We start from the raw sequence: 25,687 nt of genomic DNA, 5'->3' as shown, positions 1-25,687 counted from the left end.
TTGCTTCTAGGACATCTTTACATTCTCGGCTGCCAACACATTAATTGTTTTAACAAACCATTATTACTTTCATAGTTAGCACTCTCGCTGTTGGAAAAACCATCTGACCAGTTTCAAAGGTCTTTATTGCATCTAGTTGTTGTCTTATGGGGTTTTACACATCTGCTAAATTTCTATGACGAACATTCCAACTATTCCAGCTGCAGAGTGCAAATGATATTTGGCTTCCAATGGTGTTGGTTGCTATTTTAGGTGTGGCTCAGTGGCATACCACAGGCCCCCGCAGCCCCCGCAGGGCGGGGGGCAGGCCCAAGCTACAAGGGGCCCCCTCAGCACAGTACTCTGACCAGAGAGCTTCCGATTGAGTCTGGAGGGGGGCCCTCCACTTACCTTGCAGGGGGGGCCTCAAGTTTTGTTACTCCAGTGGTCTGGCTCCAGGCAGTTTTAGCTGTTGCCAGAAAGATATCGTATTACTAATCCTTAAACAAATACATACTTTGGGTTTAGAGAAGCATTACTCTTTCACCACCTGCTATTGGCTGGTTGGTGTATCATTGTATCACCTATGGAGTGATTCCATTACAGTCCCTTAGGGACAATTTTACATGCACCAAATTATCATCCATTCAATTCTGTATCCTATAAATGCTTTGTATCCAAAAAGCAATCATGTTTTTACTGCTGTAGGCTTTTTTTATAAACCTTTTTATTGGATTGTGCATCTTTCATATAGATTATACATCTTACACCATCGTTGGACATTATTGGATCTCGATATAACATCCTCATCAGACTAGTTGTTAGTCTCAGTGCATGTGGTATGTGGGTTTGTGTGCCTGCTTAAAGACGATGAGTTTCATATTAAACTGCATAACTCTTGGGTTTGGCTGGTACTCTCTCACTGCGCGTGTGTATGTTATTTGGGTAGAAAGAAATCCATTCAGACAACCAAACTGGGGAGACATAACTGGGGAAGGTGGGGTTAGGAGTAGGGGCAGTGTTCTTTGCTGATTTACTAATTCCACACATTGCTCTCTCTCACTGGGCCGAGGACTATGTGTCACCTAGGGTAGGGGGGAGAGGGACCCACCCAGAAGAGGCTAGTGTGGTGCAGGGGATGACGGGGCAAAGCGCCGTTTGGGTACCGGCCGGGGTTTCTATGGGGATATCTAATACCTGCTTGAAGCTATGCTGGAGCATCAACCACTCCATGGATATATTGCACCGCCTTGTTCTGCGCACCTCTTCCTGTCTGATTGTATCCTCCTCCGCCGCACCCCATTTCTTGACCGCCCCCTCCATGATGCTATCAGAGGACCATCCAGTGAGACCCAGTGTAGTGTAATGCTCCGCTTTGCCAAAAGGAGGACTAATATCGCAAATCGGGTTTCCACCTTTCGCTGTATACTTCGCCTAAATATCCCTACGGCGCTAGCCTCCCATGTGGTGAGCCCTGTCAGACCCATGACTGTCCGGATTGAGGTGTGCACTGCCGTCCAAAAGTGTTGTAACATGGGGAAAGTCCATGAACGTGGCCTCAGAAGTGTGGCACCGTGGGCAATCGAACTGTGACGCAGGGAAGGAAATGCTTGAACCTTTCTGGTGTGAGATATGCACGGTGCAGTATATTGAATTGGATATTTTTGAAGCGTTGGTTACATGATACCTTCTTGTGGTGTTCCAGGGCCATCAGCCATTCGCTATATTGTAGCGCTCAACCAAATTCCTCCTCCCATTTTAACATGAGCGGTGTTAATGGTGTACTGCTCTAAGCTTTTTAAAACTCTTTTATCAGGACTTCAGTGGAACCCTGAGCTTAAGTTGGCCTCTTGATTGATTTTTCATCTTTGTACAGCAAGATAGCCTGAACTCCAAATGGCCTTTTTTGGGAAATCCCGGTTTTTGCTTAATCCCACCCTCTTTGTTAGAATGGCTGTGGCTCTTCTACTGTTAAGCCCGCGTTGCGGCCACAGTGATACAGCCACACTGCGCTGTCTTTACAAATCACAGCCCCCAGGAGGGTTACTCTTCTCCTGCCCACACCTGGTAGAATCTCTTGCTGCCGATTACTTCTGTTTGTACTGTGATTCTGCCCCTCACTTCTGAATAGAAACATCTCACCTCTTTTGCTCATTTGCTTATCGTTTGTCCTTTTCCTGTCTCCCTCACCTGAACCACCATTACCAGCACCACAGTTACCATAGACTCACCATTACCATCATTACTGGCATAACCTTAACTGCTGTTACCGTTGCTGCCACCCCCATCATACCAACATTATCAGTATCACCATTACTGCTTCAATAATAACCATCACCATAGTTGCCATGCCTGTGATCACTTTTGCACCACCACTGCCACCACATTGACCACTATTACCACCACCATTTCCATTAGCACCACCACAGCATGTGTGCATGCCTGTATATGCATGCTTACTGCACAAAGCAGACATATTGGCTTCATCAATGCTTGATTATTTCAGCAGTACGGTTTCCACTTCTATTCCGACTAGACATATATAGCTGAATGTCCAAAAACTCATAAGGGGATCAAGAAAAAAACATCTGTCTTTGTTCAATTGGCATTTCCATTAGGGAAAATAACCCCAAACTGGAACGAAAGCAGCCCCAATTAAATATTTTGTCATGTGCCGACTTATGGTTGTGTCCTTATTTACATAAACCCATACAGTTTGGAAACTAGGAATGGTCAATTGTCCAGCAATTCTGCTCTTTCCACTATTTATTTTTAAAGTTTGGCGAGCATGGCCAAAGAGGGTACCAATCTCCTCCATATTCTCCTGTTCATCCCTTGCTTCCAGTTTTAGGGTTGAACTGTACCAGTCCCTGCTGGGTCCTTACTCCATGGTTTTCTATCCTTATAAAGCTAGCCTTTCCACTAATGGTAATACTAAGCAAATTTCTGCTTCGAACACGTGCTTTCTTTGTGTGTCCTTGTCAAATGTAAAATAAAAGTGCAAACAAACTTGAGTGTGTGTCCTATCTTCTGGGCCTGGGTCAAGAGAGTGTAATGTCAGGGTTTGCATGTACGGGCAAACACAGTGCAGTGAAGCTGACGTCACGCTGTGCATGTGTCAGAAGCAGCAAGCACTGGGAAGCTAAATAGGAGGAAAGAGACAAAGGGCTCCAGCTGCTGAAACCTTCTGCAGTTGTAGTGTAGTGTAGTTCCTATTTCCCTTAAAGGCTCTCCGCATTGGAATAATATACACTATAGTTTTAGCATAGGACTGAGGTCAGTATGCTCCTATCGAGTACATTAAACTTAATTACTTAGAAGGGATTACTTTCTGACAACCGCATAAACATGACAACTTTGTTTCCCTTTAGAATCGGAACAGTCTCAGAGTTTAAGTTTAGTTAGTAAGTATGCCAAGAATCCCCCTAGGTTCTAGTCTGCTCCATACCTTAGAATGAGAGAGGTTGGAATCTCTTTCCGGGTCTCTATCTCTAACACCCCGTGAAGGGAGTCAGAAAACACTGGAGCTGGATTCTCTGCGAGGAGGATGACAGCGTCTGGTCAGCGCGTCAGGCGGGGACTCAAATTCCTTCCGAACTTGCTGTGGCGAGACGGAGCCGATCCGTGCAAGTATGCAGTCATGCAGCCGGTAGGTAGCCATAACTTGCCCTGGCAAGTGAAGGTATATTTATACCTGGAAGGTACTTAGGAATACTAGCATTGACGTAAAGTCGGGTAGAGGAAGACGTCATGAAAAAACCCTTAGGGTATACTGGTTCATGCATAATAAATGAGTTCTTGGAGAAATCAATAATCCAAGCAGGGAATGTCCCAATGGCTTTAGGGTCTGGTTTCTAAGAACTCGTTGTGACGTGGGATGGACGGATGTAGGTGACCATGCCTGTATTTGGATAGCATGGCGAATGCCTAAATAAGGGCTAGGATTCTATGCCTAAATAAGGACAATGCAAATTGTGCCTATATAAGGACATGATTTAGTAAACCTATGCACGGGTATCTAAATCGACACACAACAGTAGTGCACACTAGCCTGCACAAATGATGAACTCCTGCTTCTGCAGTTTGCTGAAGGTTTTACGATCTTGTTGTTCTTGTAGTCATGCCATGTCAATGCAAGATCTTCACAGTCATCTTCACTTATATCTACATTTTGCCACACAATATATTTAGGGGCTGATTCACAAAAGCATTTATGAGTACGGAAAGTATATCTACCGGAACACTTTACGCACTCTTACATGTGTTTGTTAGTTGTCCCTGATAATGCCTCACTCCCTATTAGTAAATGAACATAAAAGGCCCAGTCTTTCCTGTTTGGACCAAGGGTCTATACACTTTCCTGGAATGTTGTCATTTTATTCACATTTGATATGTTTGGGGCCAATTCACAATATTAAAGAGTATGTAAAAGAATACTATAGGAGTACTACTTTACACAATCCAGAATGCCTTTGGGAATAAGCCCTTAATGTGTAACACACAGTACATTTTTCAGACAGTTTTGGTGGCCAGAAGGCGCCCAAATATGTTTTGGCTGAGAGTTACCCCAGAGGAAAGTGGTCTGTGTAGCGCCCTTTATATTTTCATGCGGAGTGACCGTAAAGCAATTTCTGGGAGAGTAATACCAGAGTGTATCTACTGGCAGAAGCATTTACCTATGTGTGGGTGAACATGCTTGCCTTACTCCTCTAGGCTGGACTAGACTAGATTGCTAGATCCTAGATCAGACACTATGTACCACTGGTGTCATGTGTTCTGAGCGGTCAGGGGCAGGGCGGGCGTGCGAACCTGGAGAGTGAATGACAGGTATGTGTCAATGGCTGGGTTGAGCGTCAATGCTCTAGGCTAATCATAATTAAAATGTACCCAGAATACAGTTGTTCCATATGAAAAATGCAGAAGGGCGGGTTTCAGAAGGATTGCGCTGCCCTTTTACTCAGCTAACTCTGGCTCAGACCAGAGATTTCTTTTGTACCTTCAGACGAAATCCCAAACGCGGCCTAAGGACAGGCTGTTAATGCACTTTCTTCGCAGTAAATAAGGCGAAAGGGAAGTGACCCAGAGGCTGCTTTTAGGGGCAAGGTGCAAATATTCATGAGTTTGAATTGGGGGTGTTTTAGCTGCTTTTAAGTTTAACCTGTTAATAGACAAAAGAATAATGCACACCATAAGCAGAGGGGGTTGTTGGGTTTTTTTTTCTGTGCTTTCCACAGTGAAACAGTTAAAGTGTTTTTTTCCGGTCCCGCACAGGCTCACAGCCATAGGGGACATCTAAGAAGGTGAACTGAGGTTTGTTATCTGTTGAATGGACCGATAATCTCTGTTAGAGAGCCTCCACCCATACAGGTCACGCCACAGGTTACATCACACCACAAACTCCAGTGGGGGAGCACCTACTAACTGCTGCCTGCAGCTCCTAGGGAGGTGGCCAACCCAAGGACAACTGCATTGACCGACAGTTCTCATGTATAACACATACTGTAACCGGTCTCACTGCAAAGCACTCCCAGTTTTTCAAAGATAAAGGAAATGAGCCATTTGGAGAAACTATGCCTTACCCAGAAATACACATTTAATACACAATTTGTTCAAGTGGAGTTGCTAGGATCCAAACCTTGCCACCACTCCCCTTTCCACAGTGCGCCACTTTGGTCACTACACCACAACATCCCTATGCTGAGCACTTTAAGACTCACTTGAAGGCAATTTCAGGTAGCGTATACCCCCGCCTCCCATCCATACCATGTTTGGACTCCTTCTTCAGTACAATTACTTACAGGCATGAAGCTAATGATGGCGAAAGGTCAAGAGAATATAAATAAAGACACCACCGTTACTGACACACGGACTGCAATCCACTTGAGTCTAAGTAGTGCTGAAAGAGTCCAATGGGTCAATCCATTTCTCTAGTACTTACTGTCTTGGCATTCTTTGTCATTGTGTATTTGGTTCGGGTACTAGTGATAGCTCAGATGAATGCTGCCCACAATAAAATCAGTGGAAGAACTGAAGCACCTCCGCTGTAGGTCACCATGTTAAAAGTCACAGGAAAGACCAATTGAGTCTTGGCAGTCAAGAGTTTTGCGTGTGTTGCTTCTGTCATGCTATGTGTGTAGCATCTGCGGCACTAGAAATTTAAATAAATATACAAAATGTTGGGCTCTAGCAACAGTGCTAAGCAGTGGGGAGAAACCGTTAGAAGCTTAAAAAAAGAAAAACAGTGCAAAAGGAATACAGATATAAAAATGTGTTCCCTTCATTGCAACGGAAGCACGTTCAAGGAGGCGGAATGATACACAAAACAGCCAATAGCATGAGCTGAGAGATGTTTTATCCTCTCAGACATACTGTATATGCTCTTTCGTGAAGAGTACCTTTGGGGCCTCTTGCAGACAGCTATGCTGTCAAGCTAGACCTAAAACCATTAGTCTGTAACCTCTGTACTGTGCTTGAAATGCGCTACAGAAATGCAAGGAAAGCGCAGCAACTACTTATAGTGATGGCAAATAAAGAATTTAAAAGCTGCAATCAAATCACTGTGCCTTCTGTGCTTTAAGAGCACAAATCACAGATCAATGCACATCAAGAGACAATCTAACACATGCATTCATACCTTCTACTAAGGTTAGCTACCGCTTTGCAGTGCTGCGGTTCTCTTCGCATTGCTCTTTGTTGACGGTCCATGTACGCTGTATGTCAGACTACTTGTTGCCCAATCCCAACAAGGTTCCGGTCCTGGTTTTGCAATTTGAGACTGTTACTCCCATAGCTAATGGATTGCATGCCTGTGCTGGAAAAGGAAATACTTCCCTCAAGAAACTCAACCTCTGGGAAGAGTTGACAGTGGAGAGGGGGGGCTAGAAAGTGTAGGTCCAAGTGCAAGATTAATGCCCGGCAGCTAGTGGCCTGCTCACAAATCAATTAAGTTGAATACATGGATTTCTTTTTCAGACTTTGACCTGGTAACATGCTTCTTTTCACACCACTTATTAACTGGGATAGACACTCCAGTCCCAGGCAGTCTCAGCTGTCTACAAAATCATGAGAGGGGAAGGACTGCTAGCCAGAGAATCACTGCTGGAACTCTGAGCGTTCCCACCCATCTTCCAGCCCCGGTTCTTCTGGCACATTTTGGACAAAAATAATAGTTCCTTTCTACTGTACATACTTGCTTGGTCAGTTTTACACATGTATTTAATATTTTTTGATAAACAAATTTGTATTGGTGTGACAAAAGATACCAGCCATTTATTATGACACCAAGAAAATACAGGAGCATTGTCAACGGTTCGATTGACCCATATTACAAAGCTGGAAGGATACAAAGCTAAATAAATTTGGGCATTCCCTGCGTGTCTATACCATTCCCCCCAACCACTTCCCCCAAACCCTTCAATACTTTTTAGAGCAACCTCGTGTCTCATACATGTTTTTTTCTTGTGTGGCACACCAATCGACCCCGGTCCCTCCAGTGCCCAACACTTGGGGGATCAGGGCACTTCTAAGAAGCCGCTATGTCCCTCTTAGCCACTACCATTGCCGGAGTAAAAAAAAAAATTTCGGTTCTGGACCCATCTAGCCCATCAGTAATGCAGAGAATCGTGTGACGTGGATCGTATGAGACTTCCCACCCCAGTATTTCCGTGAGTTCCTCCTCAATGTTCCCCCCAAAACCATGTCAGACGGGGGCAGGTCCATAAGATATGGAAGAAGTCAGCTGGTTCATGGCCACACCTAGTGCAAGCGGGGGTTGGGCTAAAACCTGCCCGGTGAAGGCACACCAGGGTCAGGTAGGCTGAATATAAATAGTATAGTTGAACCATACGCAGCCTGGCTAAGGCGGTAACCATCCTGGGGGCCATAAGAGCATCGCACCAGTCTTCCACCTCCAGTATGCCCACTCATTCCTCCCATTGAGTGCAGAGTCGATCTAGCGAGGTCGGGGTGTTATTGACCAATGTCCGATAAATGCGGGAGATGCCACCCTTCCCAAGGTCTCCCAGCATAATCTGTGCCTCAGGCAGGCTGTGGTCAGGGAGCTGCGGGCCTACTGCGAGATGTGCATGGAGAGCATGGCACATTTGTAGTTATCTGTAAAATTGTTAATGATGCAGGGAGTGTCTGGTTTGGAGGTCCTTGAAGGAACGCATGTGGTTGCCTGCCCAGACGTCTCCCAAATGTGAGATCCCCATAAGGTCCCAGGATCGGAATCCCTGTAGCCCACTAACCTCTCTGAGCCTGGTGCCTTGCCAGAGGGGCGAGCATTGGGTCAGTTTTTGTGTCCAATTAGTGTGTCGCAGCGCAGCCCGCCAGGCCAACAGCACGGAGCGCATCACTTTCAGCAGTCAGGACGGAATAGAATCCCCATACAGCATAGATTGGACTCTGGTCAGACCCAATTCACTTAACTCAAGCCTATAGACCGGGTCGGGCCAGCCCCCATTGAACCAGTTGTGTATGGATAGCAGGCATGTGGCTAGATAATACAGGTATAAATGGGTCATCCCTACGCCCCCATCAAATCAAGGAACCCTACAGATGTTTAGAGCCAGGCAAGCCCTCCCTTTTTCCCAGAGGAACTTAGAGGCCATACTATCCAGTTCTCGAAACCAGGCCCTCGGGAGGCAGAAGTGGGTGTTTTGAAGAACATAAAGGAACCTGGGGAGGATCATCATTTTAAATAGTGTGACTCTCCCAATAGGGTTCAGGGGCAATGTCTGCCATTTCTGGAGATCTGTCTTAGCCTTCTTCACTAGAGGAGTGACATTGAGGGCCCAGCTGAGCTCGGGGAGCAGAGTCACCCATATCCCCAGATATTCAAACAATGGGCGATAGAGCGGTATGGTGGACTGCCATTCATAGCATTCTCTAGACAGGTGGAGAGGGACCAGGACCGAATGATCAGGGTACAGCCGGAGGCCAGAGGCATGTTCAAAAGATTGAAGAGTTCAGAGGCATTGAGGGCCGGACCAGGCAGGGTCCGCTAGGTAAATGAGGACATCGTCCGCGTAAAGAGCGATCTTATCAGCCTCCGCATTGGGCTAGTCCCGGCCCTGCACACGCCCGTCCGACTGTATCAGGGCCGCCAGGGGTTCAATCACCAAAGTGAAGAGTAGGGGGGAAAGGGGACACCCGTGCCTCGTTCCCCTGCAGATAGAGAAGGGCTCCGACAAGACCCCATTAACCAGGACACGCTCCCTCGGACGGGTGTACAGGACACGGACCAGACCCCGAAAGTGGGAATCAAAGCCCATTGTGGCGAGGACATCGTCCCAAAACCCCCAGTCCACCAAATCAAAAGGTTTTTTTTCGAAGTCCACAAGGAGGACCGCTAAATAGAGGGTGAGCAAGTGACGGTAGGCTAGTGCCAGTTGCAACCTCCAGAGACAGTGCCGGGTACCATATGAGGACATGAACCCACATTGGTCTGGGCGAACCAATATTGACAGGTGGGGCTTGAGCCACTGGGCAAGGAACGTGGGAACAGCTTCAGTTCCGTGTTGATAAGGGAAATGGGATGGTAGTCCGCACACCATGGTGAGGTTGGCTGAGATTTGGGAAGAACCACAATGATGGCCATGTCTGTCTCAGGAGGGAAGGAACCGTTTTCAGCCACCTCCCGGAACAGACTTACGAGGTAAGGAATGAGGTTTTCACGATATAGAGCATAGTATTCTTGAGGGAGGCCATCCGGGTCTGGCGTCTTGCTGGAGGAGGCAAAGGCTATTGCTTCCCCAATTTCCTCTTGAGTGATTTGGCGATCCAGTTCCACCTGGACAGTGGAATCCAGGCGAGGGAGGCGATCGTTCCCGACCCCTAGCAAGCCAGAGAGCGAGAGTGTTGGGGTTTTGGCCGTGTATAGTTGGCGGTAGTAGGAAGTAAAGGCATGAGCCATCTCCCCTGTGGAGCGGCATACCGATCTGTCCTGGGCTAATATTCCGGGTATAATGCAATTCACCCTCAGATCGTTGACTAGTCTGTGGAGAATCAAGCCATTTTTGTTGCCCCAGCCAAACAGTCTGGCTACGGACGAATGCCAGAGGAGATTAGCCGCCTCCAAGGAAAGCTGCCTAATCTACACGCGGATGCGAGCAAGAAGCCTCTCCTCGGGAGCGTCGGGGGCCAAAGAGGAGGATTGTTCAAGGCGTAGCACCTGCGCTTCACGCGTGGTAATTTGCTGCCGCTTGAGCTGGCCCTTGGCGACCCCCCTGATCGTGGCCTTGCTTGCCTCCCATAGGGTGCCCGGCGAAGATACCGACCCATCATTAGTCAGGAAATACTGCTCGAGTTCCTGTCCCACCACCCTCCGGAACTCTTTGTCCTGAAGGAACGATGCGTATACCCCTAGGGAGGATGGAGACATCCTGAATCGTAAGACAATCGGTCGAAGGGACAAAGATCGCATTGAGACGCACCTGCGTGTGATGAGCGGCTGAGGTGTGTGTAAGATGTTTGGTATGTGGGTGCCAGACACGCCACGTGTCACAGAGGCCCAGCGATTCAGACCAATCCGTCAACTGTTTTGCTTGCGTGAGTCTACTACAGGATGGGGGCCCATCATGTCCAGCTCAGGGGAACAAAACGCGTTAAAGTCACCCCCGAGCAAAGTGGAGCCCAAGGGCAGCGAGGTCAGGAGTTCAGTGGATTTGGCTATGGTCGTTGTTAGCATCGATGGGGGAGAGTAGAGGGATACAAGGTTGAGGGGGTTGCCATTCAATGTGCCACAAAGGGCCATTGAGGTGCCCTGGATGTCATGGATGGCCCACGTGGTCACAAAGGGAAGAGAGCATTTCAACAGGACTGACACCCCACGGGAACCCCGGGAGAAGCCTGAATGCCATACCCTGTCATACCCGTAACGTGCCAGGAAGGGGCAGTGATTGCCCATCAAGTGTGTCTCTTGAAGCAGGAGAACCTCTACCCCAAGGCGTTGTGCGTATCGCAGTACAGCCATGTGTTTGAAGTGGTCCAAGAGGCCGTTGACGTTACGCTGAGGGAAGCCCTAGCACGGGCATGTCAGTCATGGTGGTAGAAGGTCGTAGTGGCGGGGTAAAATCCTACAGGGAAGCTTGGCTTTGGGAGGGGTCGCCAGAAAGCATGGCTGGGTGCCCAAGTAAGGCCTAATGTATCCCACCAGGAAGTGAAGCAGAGTGTCGTGTGAGTGCTAGTCATGTAATAATTGGGAATGTGTGCTGGTGCAACAAACAAACAGAACAACAAAAACAAATTGGACAATGGTCCCCCCTCCCCCCTCCCTATACTTCAGGAACGGAAGAATCTGTCGCCCTAACAATATAAACTAAGGGACCAAACTAAAACGTCTGGGAATAGGAAAGCGTGGAGGACCCTTCCTCACAATAGGATGTACATGACAATGTCTATCAGGAGAGAAAGTTAGTAGTTGGCGAAGGTACAGTCCCCATTCGCCGAGGCAGCTGCGTCTGGAGTCCAAAAGCGGAATCAAGCAGGGCCAGTGAGAAGCGCTGGGCTGCGAAAAAGATCTGTATCCGGGAAATCCAACAGCAGCGGGAGGGGTGCAGCACCCCCAGGGTCCGAACAGCATGAGGAACCAGAGCACCGCAGCGGAGGGCGGTCCCCGGAGTGTGCCCCAGATGCAAACGAGTGAGTAGAGCCTAACGGCGAGTCCGATTGTGCTCATCTCTGACCCCGTTGCCTGCGTGATTGATTATGTTGTGGCCGAGGGGCCGGGGCAGGTAGACTGGCACCATCATCGCCAGCTGAAGGAGACAGAGAGTGAACAGGAAGCTTCAGGGGGCGCTCCTCCGTCGTCCATGTCCAGGCCGCATCAGGGGAGTCAAAGAAGAGCATTTTATTCTGAAACACAACTCTCAGGCGAGCCGGGAAGAGTAGCCTGTATTGAATATTGAGAGCACGCAATTTCTGCTTGACCTTACCGAATGAGCGGCGTTGACCCTGTACCTCACGGGTGTAGTCCGGGAAGATCATAATCGTCCGGTTTTCGTACTTGAGGTTTTGTTGCTTACGGGCTTCGCTCAGCACAGAGTCTCGGTCTTTAAAGATGAGGATCCGCATGATGATCGGCCGGGGGGCCCCTCCCGGTGGCGACCTGGGCGCCAGTGGGTGATGTGCCCATTCGATCACAAACCAGGAGGAGGGGAGCTCTTGGGCATCCATGAGCGCAACCAGCGTTCCGCGAAGTCCGCCACCCGTCCCTGCTTCACTCCCTTTGGAAATCCCAGCAGGCGGAGCTTATTACGACGGGACCTGTTTTCAGCATCCTCGGGCCACCGATGAAGCTCCTGGGTTTGAGACCGGACGCGGACGACCTGTTCCTTGAGTTGCTGGACCTCGTCTTCCACGGTGGAGATACAGGATTCAGTGTCTGTGATCCGGGCCGTGGCATTACGAAGGTCCTGCCTGATGAGGGTCATGACTCGGTTGTGAAGCGGTCCATCTTTGTTTGGGTGACGGGGGTCTTCGGTACCCTATCTCTCCCCATGACTATCGTCCAGCAAGGCAAGAGATCCAAGTGGGGTTCAGGCGTACAGGTGAGGGGGGGCAGAGAATGAGAGGGGAGGAGGGGGGCTCCAACCCATGGCACCCCGTCGCCCGACCGATGGCCGAACCCTCCACCCACAGGCCCCACTCGTGGTCCCAGGAGGAATGTAAGTGCGTCGGTGCGCACGGATGTGTCAATGTCCGCACCACAGATCAAAGGCCAGTCCAGTGAAGAAGAGTGACAAGACAAGGCCCACAGGATGGGCAGGAGGAGGGGCAGCCAGGAAATGAGCGAAGAGCAAGGGGACTCCCTCGCCGCCGCCCGGCATAGTGGCCAAAATCTTCCCCAGGGCCCCCATCCAGCAGAGTGATTCGCCAAAGGGAGACCAGCTCCTCTCAGCATGCCAACCCACCGGCCGAGGCTCACCCACACACCACCGGCACAGCAGGAACCCAAGGGTCCTCGGGCCGCCCCAAGCAACCGCGCAACCAGCCAAGGGAGTTGGGCCGCAGAGGCCCCCGGGACCCAGAAGGAGGGGGGGAGAAGAGCACTCTCTGCCTCCCGACCGACGGCTGGAACCCCCGCCACCCAGGAGCACAAAGGGTCCCTCAAGCTCCTCACCTCTGTGATGCAGGGTGTGCTCGCATCCAGGCTATGCACTATCCTCATTGTGCAACATGCACTTTGGAAAGCGGCTGCAAATCAAGCAGGGCCCTCGTCTGCGGCAATTCAGGTCCAGCAGGGCGGCGTGGGAGGTGGGCTCGAAGTAGGAAGGCACCTGCCTTCACCACTGCCGCCCGCCCGACAATCAAGGCAACCACCTCGCCAGGCCTACGGACGCTGTCAAGGCCGCAGTCCCAGCAGTCCACAGCGGCCTCCACCAGGCAGGGCAGAATGGATGCATTGGGTGGAACAACACCCGCCTCTCCCATCCGCCGACCACAGGCTTCGTTCACCAGCCCACAGTCGCTGCAGGCATCGCAGCACGAGATCAGCCACAGGAGATGCCACGGGCAGGATCCTGTGCCTCTTTTCACGACCTTCGCCCAGCCGGGCACACACCACCGGAGGAGGGGAGGAAACACAGCACCTCCAGCTCCGGCCGGGACAGTGCCACCGACCCCCGAGATCGCAGCACTGCAGGCACTTCAGGAGGAGATCCGAGCCGGAGAACTAGCCGAGGAGCCGGGAAGCGGAGCTGCCATCTTGGAGATGCCGCAAGGCCAAGGTCTCTGCAGGGGCCTCTCGCGGAGCCCGGGCGCCACACAGACTGAAAGAGGCACAGGTCTCAGGACAGACAGGTAAGCGGCATGGGACAGTAGGCGCTCCTCGATGGCAACGGATGGAAGAGTGGATGACAGAGGGGTCTCGAGCACTATTAAAGTGCGACTGCCATCTTGACGCTCTTAGCCACGCCCCCTGTATTTAATGTTTTATTGTTGATTCTCTTGTTCGTTTTTCCCCATATGCTTTCGACAATGCTGTTGTTGTCACAGTGGGACAAGCAGCCTCTGCTGTAGATCTTGTTGTGAATACACCAAGGTTTATTTATATACATATATTTAATCACAAAACCTTCACCAAGTGACAAGGCTGTTGCACAGCCGGAACTCGTCCTGTACGGGGTGACCCGATGGAATAAACAGTGGTGATCTGCTTCTATCCCAGAGTGACATCTTTTTCTTTGATGGGAAATGTTTTGTGGTAATTTATAATAAAGCACTAGTGGTAGTGCTTTAATGTGCACCACCAGCGTTCAGGAAGCAAGCCAACCTAACAGCACCTTGTTGGAAATAGCAATATATATTTGCAACAGCCTTTGTCACCTGGTGAAGGTTTTGTAGTTTTATATATATATATATAAATATATATATACAATGTGACTTGTTTTTTTGACATCCACCTGATGTAATGTATACCCCGGCAGTTGGAATAGACCTGACAACCAGGTCTCTTGCAGTGCTATGATGTCATATGTAGCCCAGATCTCTAATAGCTTACTATATGTGAGTTTGGGTTTTGCACCTGCAATGTTCCAGGAATATATGTTTAGCTTAACAGCTATCAAGGCACCTGTTGTTTCAAGAATTGATCATTGGATTTTTGAGTTTTTCAATGCAGACGCTGACCAGCGCCTTTGGCTTTGGCTTATTTTCGTTAGTGTAGCTGTATGCATGGTATCTGTGCCCGTTGGTCCTCAGGCACTCTGCAAAATTGAGTATGCAGGGGTGGAAATGCTCTGCCTATGTTATCAATGATCCATAGGTGATGGGTATCGCTGTGGTGTGGGTTTCATACTCAATATGCCCCATAATTCAAATTGCTCTTTAGCACTAAAAATGTGATTGACTATTTCCTCCTACTTCCATGATGTTACGGATAATCTCTGTATTCAGAGGGGCTGAAAGAATCCTCCTCTGATCCCAAGTTATTTAAATACTGGTATATAAGAAAGCCATACAATATAGTTTGTTCCTTGCAATAAAAAATATAAAATATGGTTAACCAAAGCCATAACACAAAACTCTATGATCCAATGGGGGCTTTCTGGGGACATATACAAGCACAGGAATATACAACTTTTTATGAAAGGCCAGCTGAGTAGCAAATTTCTTGATGCCAATTAATTATAAAACACAATATCAGCAGCAGTGCATGAAAATACCCGTGCTAGTGGCCATAGGCCTTCCATAAGTTAGCACCAGCGCTTACCATGTGGACCTGAGACCCTGGACAGTAGGCGGTATCAAGACTATAGCTGCAAATCCCACTGTTGCATCAGTGATATCTGTTGGTCGAGACCTTCTGATTATCATCAATGCAGTTCAGATCTGAGAAGCTTGATTGGATATTGCGGATTTTAGCTGCAAAACTGTTGGTGGCTATTTATCCTTGCATGACAAGATCATGAGACATTTCATATTTAAAAATGATGTTTTGCAGGTATCATGATGTTATTTATTGGACTGGGAACATGTTTTCGTCCAAGGAAGTACCTGGACAGCACTCTGCAGACTAAAGAAAGTCATAAGTCCGCTTTCTCCAGCATTGATCATTCTACTAAACTGTGTAAGTGACACTACAGACTGTTTAATGCATTGCGTCATCTACTAGGTACATATATTTACTGTGCATTGCATTACAAAAAAAAGGTTGCATATTCACTGCACCTCAGTCTGGTACTGATCTGATTGTGTATTCCTTTAAAGCACACTGTGTTGGAATTGAGTGCCAGTGATGGATTCTGTATCTTGCAGGAAGATGTTCAGAGCAACGCTCATATACTTTTGATTGCAGATCTCCAAGCAAAATATTGTGCTGTCAACCAATAATAGTCTTAGATATAGGGCTTTATCCAATCACAGTAATTCTATTTCTACAAAGCAGCATTTCTTACTGTGGGACCTAGCAGAAAGTCATCAATAAAACATAAATAAACAGTACAAGATCCTCCTGGCCTGTGCTAGGATAGAACCCACTAACCATCGCCCAGATTGCTGAACTATTTTGTTCCACTCTGCAAGGCACAACCCTGCTTTACTTAGCTACCCAGCTTATAGAAAAATACATGCACAGACATGCAATATTACATCTCTTCCAATCTTATATTTCTGCCAGTAAACTTCAAAATAATATCTGCTCAGCAGACAGGTCTCCAAAGCAGTCTTCATCTAAAGTGAAAAGCCCTCATTTCCAAGATAGAGGTAAATTATTTTGAGACAGTTTCACTGATCTTTAAGCAAATCAGCCAGAAATCACCTTTTTCTATTTACTCCTGTACTCTTGTCTGTTCTGCCTTTTGTCATATCTTCATCCCTCCATACCCATGCATGCATGCATAGACATACATGATCTCATTCTGACATGGACGTCACTCGCTGCAACTGCTTCCATTAGATGCAGAAGGCCTGACACTCTCAGGAGTGTATCTTTAACAGGAGTACATTGAGGCCTATGGCAATAATGAAGGTGGCATGAAATTCACAATGGTGGCAGTAACTCTTTATGCCTATGCACTAATGGGTCAATATTTAAAGTGTAATGCTTTAGATTCATTTTGGGTTCAGTGTCAGACCCTGGGGTATTCTAAGGCCCATGGAAGTTTCATACCAAACGTTCTATCTTTTATGTGAATGTGGCTCTGGTTATCAAATGACACTGTGCTATAGGTGCCTTTAGAAATGATAAGTGGAGTGCCCTCTTTTGAGGGCAATGCACAGAAGAGGGCTTAAGAGAGTGACATAAGGGAGGACAGAGCCCATAGGCTCTTATGATCACCGGACACAATGCTACAATGCTTGGCATGTGTCATCAGCACTCTACACCAACTGGAAGCTGGTTGGTGCACAAAGGACAGATATTGGGAAAAGACACTAGATGTTTTTTTAAAGGGCTAAGCTTGCACTTCTTCCTGCACCTCTGATAACTATAGAACGTGCTACAGTCCAGAGAGAATTAAAACATTTTGTCTGGAAATACGTGACAAATGCTGTGCTTACAGAGGCAAGCCTGAGAATTTCAGACTGCATCTACACTTTTACCTTTAAGTTACAACTGCTTGTCTGAATTATTCATAGTATAGGAAGATAAGCTAACATTATTAATGTTTGACATTTGTCACATTCAGTAATATTATTTGAAAGTATAACCTCTCATTCTGTGCCCTGTTGTCAGATAAGCGAGGTTTGAAAATTAATTCTCACGTTTCTTGAGAAAAGCTGTACAAACCCCCTTATTTTCATTCGCTCAGAGAGGACTTTTGGGTCTTTTGGGACACTATGCCCATCAGCTGATTGCCCTGCCCATGAACCCTGATCACTGACTTTCTGAAGGGCACGCTCACCATTGCTGTCCTACGGAGGGTTATAGAGAATTAGAAGGTTTACATTCCTAGCAAATCATCAGAAACACAATTTTAGGCTCTTATTAATTTGTAATAAACTTTTGAGTACTTAGTCCCGGTTTACATTTCTAATTCTCACCTCTGCTGATGCTTTGCTTATTTTGTTTACTATAATACTCTTGCTTTTCTTATGTTGTAGGCTGGAGTTAAACAGAGACTTACAAATATATATATAATTGCCATTGTTTGTGGCTTGCCTGTGGAATGTACCCTGCAGTTTTAGACCTCTGACAGGTCGAATGTAGTCTCCATATTTGGTCATTATTGTGAATCATGCTGACAGGAGAGCTGGTGACACTAATGTCTTTTCCCAAACTCTGCAGATCCACAGGCTGCTTGATCGTTCTGCACATGCTGAGCTTTTGTACTCATTCTGTTAATGCACCATGTTCTGTCTCAAAGAACAGTAAGAAAGTCCCCCTTGTCTTCTGCCTCTTGGTTACATCATCAGCTCCCGGCTTCTACCTTGGATCACTCTTACTCTTTCATTGGGGTTTTCTTGGAGTGTTATCTGTAACATCACTACCTCATGCTCACTCTGGCTTTACTTTCTTTGTTGTGGACTAAACTGCTCTCTCACCCCTTGCAGACTTCATTGGACTCAGCCACTGCTGGTATTTGCATCTCCTATCTCAGGATCCTGCTCATATGATATGTTAGAATCACTATACTTTTCTACGAGGATCACAACAGTGATAAGGTGTGTGATGGAGATTGAGAACACAACCCCTTCTTCTCTGTAAAATTTAGAAGCACTTTAGGAACAAACACCACCCAAGGTGGGGAATCATATGGTCGGGTAAGAACCTGAGACAAGAGGAATCACTCACCACAGTGTCAATGCCACCAAATCCCTAGTGGAGTTGATGTGACTTGGGAAAAGATTTCACAGTAAGATAGTTCAAAGATGTATGGGACCCAAAGAAGAGCCCTGAAGAGCTGCCATTGCTAAAGGCAGGTCTTACTCTGCAACTCTAACTCCTTTCACTGGTCGTTCCACTAGAAACCCCTTAAGCAGCCTGAAAGCTGCTCTTCACTACTATACATCCCGTTATGATTCTCTAAAGGCAACAATGGCTGATCATTTCACCCTAATAGTTTGAATGAAAAACAATCCTGAATCCCTTCTATGGAAATTGAAAAACCAACATGCGCTCCCAAAAAGACACCTCTATTGTCACCTGTATCCTGTCACTCCTCACCTGGGACAATAGGATGGAAAGTGGAGCTTAGGCGACAAACAAGCATAATGCAAAATAGATCGGCTGAATTGTTGTGAGCCAGAGGACCAGAAGGAGACTGGGATGAGGAGGGATCAAGGAGATCTTAAATCTGTAATTCATTCACAGTTTGTCTAGAAACCACTGGCCTGATACTGATTCCAACCAAATCCCCAGAAAGTACCACATACTGGTTTCGGTGTTCCTGTTACGGGTAAACTCTACTCTGCTACAGGAAATCCACCAAATACCTCTATATCTGTAACTTCACCCAAAACAAGATAGCAATAAGTGAAGATGGCCCCCCTTCTTGCAAGCAAATATAGCCGTGGGCTGCATTTCGATAGTGTAGCTTCCAGGCAATGCCACAGTGATTACGGAAAGAGTGCAGGTGAGTTATAGAGTAGGTATCCAAAACCAACACTGGGGAGAGGATGTAGCCTTACCGTTAGAGCGGTTGACCTCAAAGCTGAGGAACCGGGTTCGAGTCTCAACATGGACGCTCAACTTCTTGTGATTCTAGGCAAATCACGTAATCTCCCCGTGTAAGAAACTGGCTCGATATATACTGCACCAAAGTGAGGTACAATGTGTATAGAGTCCAAGGTTCTCCAGATGTTTAGCAAAGGTTGAAGTTAGATAGAACCTTACTCTCTAAAGTGGTAACTTGGTTGAGCAGTAAGGCAGTATCAGAGGACAGTGTTAAGCATTTGATGTACACACTCAGTCAGCGAATAAATTCACACATTCTAGAACTGAACTCTAGGCCAATTGCTTTGTATAAAAAAATATACTGTTGTTTATTTCTAGAACCAAGCAAGCCTGGCACAGGTAAGCATAAAAATACTTTGCAGTAGTAAGTTACTCGTGTGAACACAGTTCAAAATTGTAGTATTACTTGTACTGGTTTTGGTTACGGTTTTAAGTAAGCAGTTTGCAAAACTTTGCAGGTATAGTACATTCGAATGAATGGGCTTTTTAAGTAAAATGCAGTTAATTACTTTTCAGATTACTTTTGATAACACAGGTCTGGATCCTAGATTCAGCCCTGGGACTTTTCCTGAAAACAGGTGAGTAAATACGCTTTAGTTAGAGGTACGATTTTTGAAAGAATATTATTGCGTTTCAAAAGTTAACACCAAAACTTTTTCACATAGAATCACCAATGTTATCCTATGAGAGGAAATTCACTTAGCAGGTAAGTTATGTTACCAATACTTTTTCTTACTCAGTGCTGGATACCTAGATTCAGCACTGGGACATTTCCCGAAAACAGTTGAGAAAATGCATTTTGGTTATTCGGCTGGTTTTTAAGGAATATTTGTAGTTTTCAAAAGTTGACACTTAGAAACTTTTGGGGAGAAAAAGTGTCAATGTTATTCTATGAGGAAAAAGAGGTTATCAGTTTCCAGGTAGATAATCGGTCTTTGGAGTTAGGTTCCTGGGGTCAGACTCCAGGATCTCCCACGGTCAGTGATGCACTGTTGTTGCACCCTCAGTGACACTCTGGCGGCCGGGTGCAGAGTGTTGAGGTCCAATGCTATCCTATGGAGGATAGGGGGACTCCAGTTGGTGGCTGCTGGCAAGCAGGCCACAGAGTTGTGGGAGCAAAGCTCCTAAGGCACCCTGCACCCGGCCACTAGGGTGGCCGGGTGCAGGGTGCTGTTTTGAGGTCAGGTGACCTGTTGATTTCAATGGAGAATCTCCGGGACAAAGAAACACTGCAGGCTCGGGGACGAGGATCTTCCTGGAGCGACCAACACTTCGAAGGGTAAATAGGGATATAGAGGGATGGTTAGGCACCGCTGGGTTGGGCACACAAGGCCATGGTGCGTTGGGTGCAGGTGTGACGTCGGATTTTCTCACCCGGTCTGGTCGTGGTAGGGGGGTCCTCTGTATTTGCAGGCATCGTCTGAAGGCTTAAGGCAGGTCAGGGGTCACAGCATCTCTGGTGAGGGTTGCCAGGGGGACCTCCTCATGATGTTTGTTCACTCAAACTCGGGCCGGGCTCGGTGGGTGCAGAGTGGGCTGGATTCACAGTTCCTGGCTGGCACCAGAAGCTGCAGTTCCAACACGTACGGTGTTCACAGGAGAAACAGCTTGGAAAGTGAATGCAGGCAGGTCCTCCGGGGTTTTTTGAGGTTGCTAGTCGCTGGACACGCCCTGGTTTTGCAGGAGCAGGTTCGAGGGGAGACAGGCCTGTAGGGCTGGGGCCAAGTCAGTGGGCGTCGTGCTCTTGTCAGCTCTGCACAGCTTCTCTTCCTTCTTCTTCTCTTCTTTTTCTTGTGGTTGCTGGATCTGAGGAAGGAAGGCTCAGGGTGTCCCTAAATACTAAATTTAGGGGCGCTACAGGTAGCTAAATGGCAGGGACCAATGTGTCCCTTCCCTGGGGTGGGTACACCCCCTATTCTGCCACTCTCCAGTGGGAGGAGGGCAGGAGCCTATCCCTGGTTGGCTGGGTCGCCCCATCCCAAGATGGTGGGCTCTCGAGGTTGTGCTTAGGGGTGAGTTGGCAGAGATGGGCCCACCTCTCTTCCTCACTTTGTTTTTCCCGCCGGGTCTCCCGCCCAAAGTGGGGGGTAGAACCAGTGGGGACCAGTTGCTGAAAGCAGCAAATGGTCTGGAGAGGCTCACAAAGGCGGCATGCCTTTGAAGCTTCTCCTTCGTGAACCCTGCCCATCCTCGGAGAGGCTTGTCACCTCGTCCCGGGACATGCATTGTTTCAGCCCCCTGAGAGCAGCAAGCTCTCGACCCAGGGGTCCAGCCTAGGCAGCCACTCAGTCAGGTCACTGGGAGTTGGTCGAGTTTCAGGGAGCATCTCTAAGATGCCCTCTGTTGTGCATTTTACATTAAATCCCACACCGACATCAGTGTGGGTTTAATGTGCTGATAAGTTTGATACCAAATTTCCCAGTCTTCAGTGCAGCCATTACAGTGCTGTGGAGTTTGTAATGACAAACTCCCAGCACAATATACTCTTAATGGCAGCACTACACTTACAGTTCCCATGAATGGACCTGTGTACTGTAGGGGTACAGGTCTCATGCACCTGTACCCTCACCACTGGCATAGGGCACCCAGCTAGAGAGGTAACTGATGTAGGCCAGGGCAGTGTTTTGTGGGCATTGCACACAGGGATGTTTGCCATGTCGACTCTTCACTTTGTTCTGCACCAAGACACGAAGCCTGCAAAGGCAGTGCGTGAGTGTCAGGGTACAGGACCTCTAAGGGTGGCACAATGATTGCTACAGTCCTTAGAGGCCTTCTCTGGTCACAGTGCCCTGGGTACCTGAGGTACCATTTACCAGGGGTTGACATGTGGCCAGAGATGCCAATTGGGTCAGTTTGGGGGAAAACACAGGCCCTGGGAGCCTGATTGGAAGGGACCCAGGGCACATCAAGTCTAAGTGCATCAGTAGTCTGGCAAAAAGTAGGGTGGGCGTAGTTCGCGAAGTAGCGCTACGCATAGCTACGCAAAGTGCACTTCGCGATACGCCTTGCACTACGCTAACTGCGTAATAGCATGTTCGCACTGTGCAAGATGTCATTTTCAATGATTGCACTGTGCGGACAAGCATCCGGCACTGTGCAATCATTGAAAACGGCATCTTGCACAGTGCGAGCTGTACTTTTCTGCCACTCGAGTAGATTTTTACTCGAGCTGCAGCTTTCTCAACGCAGACTGGTAGTTTCTCATCGTGAGTGGTCGCGAGCATGCGCAACCACTCGCAATGAGAAACCTGATCTCCCCATGTTGAGAATCTCGCCGGGATGTTTATTTTCCATGCTCGCGATCGGCAACTTGATGTTGCTGATCGTGAACAAGGAAAAAGTCTTGCGAGGATGTCATTTTGCTTGCTCGCGGTCGCCAACTTGATGTTGAGGACCGCGAGCAAGCAAAAAATGACCGCTGCACTACGCTACGCATGTTTGCACTGTGCTACGTGCAGTTCGCGTAGTGCGAAGCTGCGAAAACTTCGCAAACTACGCGAGCATAGCGTAGTGCTTTGCCCAGGGTTAGCAAAAAGTGGTGGGGTTACTGCAACAGAAACCCACTTCCCTACACCCTGTGCCTAACAAAAATGAAGGCGTCCGTCTGTAACGAAACTGGTGCGCATGTAAGGCACTCTGATACCCGATGTCTCGGGTCTAGTTCACGCTATATAAAACTCTGAAAAAAAGCAAACATGCATAGCCATGAGCAATTGAGGACTGATATGGTGTGATTTACTATGATCTGTTGAGCCCTGGAGTTCTTTTACACTATCCTCCAACCTTTGCAATCATGATCACCTGCCACCTTGGCGCCACGACTATCTGACATCCCACTGAAACATCAAGCACCCAGTGTGCTCAGTTACCCCCTCCAGATGGAGTGCAACAGGATACAAGAACGCATCATATTCATTTCTGCCTACACTCGCTATAAGGATAAAGCAGAAAGGGCCTCAGAGTGAAATGGCAATGGCCCACAAGAAGCTGTCAGAAATTCTCTTCGGACTGTCCTATTCTAGCCAACCTTTTGTTTGAAGGCATTTAAAAACAGTACAGACTATAAGTAAATCTACTTGAGCAATATTATGTTAAAATGTTTGGAATAGGAAGGCTCCTTGTAATTCCGGAATATCACAGGTAGTGAGGTAGTAATGAAACAGTTCCATAGTAATGCTCCTACACTTGCTTTCGCAACTTTACATAGTTGTATTCAAACAATGCATGATTGATTAGAATATTCCTTTGGCGGTTTTTCATTGTTGAGTATTGTTTCCTCTTGACACCAATCACTTTAGCCTCAATTGTTTGTTAATCCATTCAGTTTCAAAGTATTTTGCTTCCTCTTCACAGATAGAGATGAACAGACATTTATTTTACCACTTTGGCAATGTACTACGAAATTGATAGACACAAATGGATACAAATACGGTCATAAACATAATATGTGCAAATGCAAGGTGTCAAGCAGTGCCAGGAAGGTAGTCAAAATGTTTATGGGGTCCTTACACATAACTGGCTGGATCTGATTATGATTTTCCAGTTGTGGGAGCCCCTACTCTGCTGTAGCAACTAACAAGTCTGGATGATACTCACCAGCAACAAAGGAGCACCTTAGAGAGATATATGTGGACACTAGACCTTGACACCACAATAGCTTAAAAATCTGTTCAGACGGCCACTTCAAGCCAATGGTCTACACACCAGAGGCCTATAGTAGTCCTTTTAGGGGCAGAAAGAGTGATAGAGGTTGAAAGGAGTGGGTGGGAATTCCACAATATTCCTCAGTCTCCTCTCCCTGTCATCAGGGGTTCATGTGCCAAGGTAATCACAAAACAACTCCAGGGCTGGTGAACATGAGGCAGGTTGAGAAGGAAATGTAGGCTTACCAACCAGTAGAGCCCTTCAATGTCTCCAGCATGTTCTCAGCCGCTCAGACTGCAGTGGTATACCTTGCTCTAACGGTTTGGTTCAGGGGCACCTTGTCTATAAGCCATAATAGTTCTTTTAGTAGAGTTTTATAGCATCTGTAGTCTATCAGGCCTTATTTCTTCCTAATAATGTATTCTTAAAAGCCAGCTCTAGTGAGTTCGACTAGGTTGACTTATGCAGGCTGTAACCCATCCCTCTCCTTCTCTTTATAGTCCCGCTGCTCATGTAATGCTTATTTGTGTTCAAATTGGATGGTAAAATACACTTATTGTATTTATATCTAGGGCTAGGCGGTCAAAATGTTTTAAATCCCTTTCCTGAGCATACACAGGCAGAGGCTTAAGCTTTAAGTGAATATCAAGTTGCAGTACAACAACTTGAAATGTATTTTTAAGGAAAGGTACATTTGTTTGGTCACCTTCATACATTTTCCACGAGAGTACAAGGATCAAATGAGTCCATTGATTCCTATGTTACGGCATCAAAGCTTTTGGATGCTATTGTGAATTTAAAGGGTTCACATCACAACTACTTTCATGATCATGTTGTGTCCCCGTGTCATTTTAAAAAAGTTGAGCAAAGGCTTCTTGCTTGTAAAAACCCTTCTTTGGACGAAGCTGTGTATATAGTCAAAAGTGCAGAGTGTTCACAAGAAGACGCTGAGCAATTAAAAAACACTTATACTACCATGTACCTAGCTAAAGCAGATGGCATCAATCTATTCCAAATGCTTGACCAGTGGAAGTAAAGGGAGAGGTTAGGCATGCTTCTCAGCCAAAGCACAGTGTTATAGGTGTAGATCTTTTTCTCCTATGTCCAATTTTAGGAAACTTTCCTGCTATAGCTCAGGGGAGTGGGAGGTGCAATAAAGTAGAGCATTTGGTAAGGTTTGTAGAGGTGATAAGTGTGCTATTGTCAGAGGTGTTCAAGACCAAGAGGTCTCTGATGAGATAAGCACAGTAAAAAGTAAATTGAAGGAGTTGGTGCTCTCAATAGAGATTGTGGCAGTAAGGTGTGTTCAGAATACTAAAGGTTAAAGGGATCCCCATGTGTTCATATGCACCAAAGGTGTAGACATACAACTACTACTGAATTGAGATTCAAAGATTTCTGTTGAAAAATATAAAAAACATTGGTCCAAGAAAACGTTTTTACCTCCAGATGTATTAACCACTCCATTTGAAGGTAGAAACAATTATCTGCTTGGTTATTTTCGGGCAGAACATGGTTTTCATAACAAAAAACATAAAAGGGTACATGTATGTGGCTCACAGGGTATTCAGTGTGCTGGGGTGTTGGCACAAGCTGATATTAGCATGGTCAACAGCCCTGGGGACAAATGCTCTTTGTTGTTGGTCAATACAGAAAGTTATAACAATGAGATAGATAGATGAAGTCATGTTTCCAACGAGAAAGTGAGAAAAATCAAGAATCTTTTCCACACCATCAAAGTAAAAGAAGGAAGTGTTCCAGTTAAACAGATACCACAGGATATACTACATAGTGTAGGAGGGGAGTTGTCCCAGATTCTCACAAAAATGCAATAATATGTTGTAACTGAACCAGTTGATGCCACTCTCTGGCTTTCCCCAGTGGTCTGGCTAAAAAAAAAAACAGGGAATCTACATATATGCATAATTTTACCTTTTCTCAATAATG

General features: G+C 47.0%; 1 protein-coding gene across 1 annotated transcript in view; it reads left to right on the top strand.

The window, feature by feature from the left end:
• CWH43 (cell wall biogenesis 43 C-terminal homolog) overlaps positions 1-25,687 on the top strand; it is a 365,425-nt gene that overhangs the window by 197,306 nt on the left and 142,432 nt on the right. The window contains exon 8 of the mRNA XM_078678207.1: positions 15,425-15,550. Within this exon, the coding sequence (XP_078534333.1) occupies positions 15,425-15,550 (126 nt within the window). The remainder of the gene's footprint in view (positions 1-15,424; positions 15,551-25,687) is intronic.

The sequence above is a fragment of the Lissotriton helveticus genome, chromosome 2_2 (assembly GCF_964261635.1).
Source record: "Lissotriton helveticus chromosome 2_2, aLisHel1.1, whole genome shotgun sequence".
NCBI lineage: Eukaryota > Metazoa > Chordata > Amphibia > Caudata > Salamandridae > Lissotriton > Lissotriton helveticus.
This window is presented reverse-complemented; position numbering and strand designations above follow the sequence as displayed.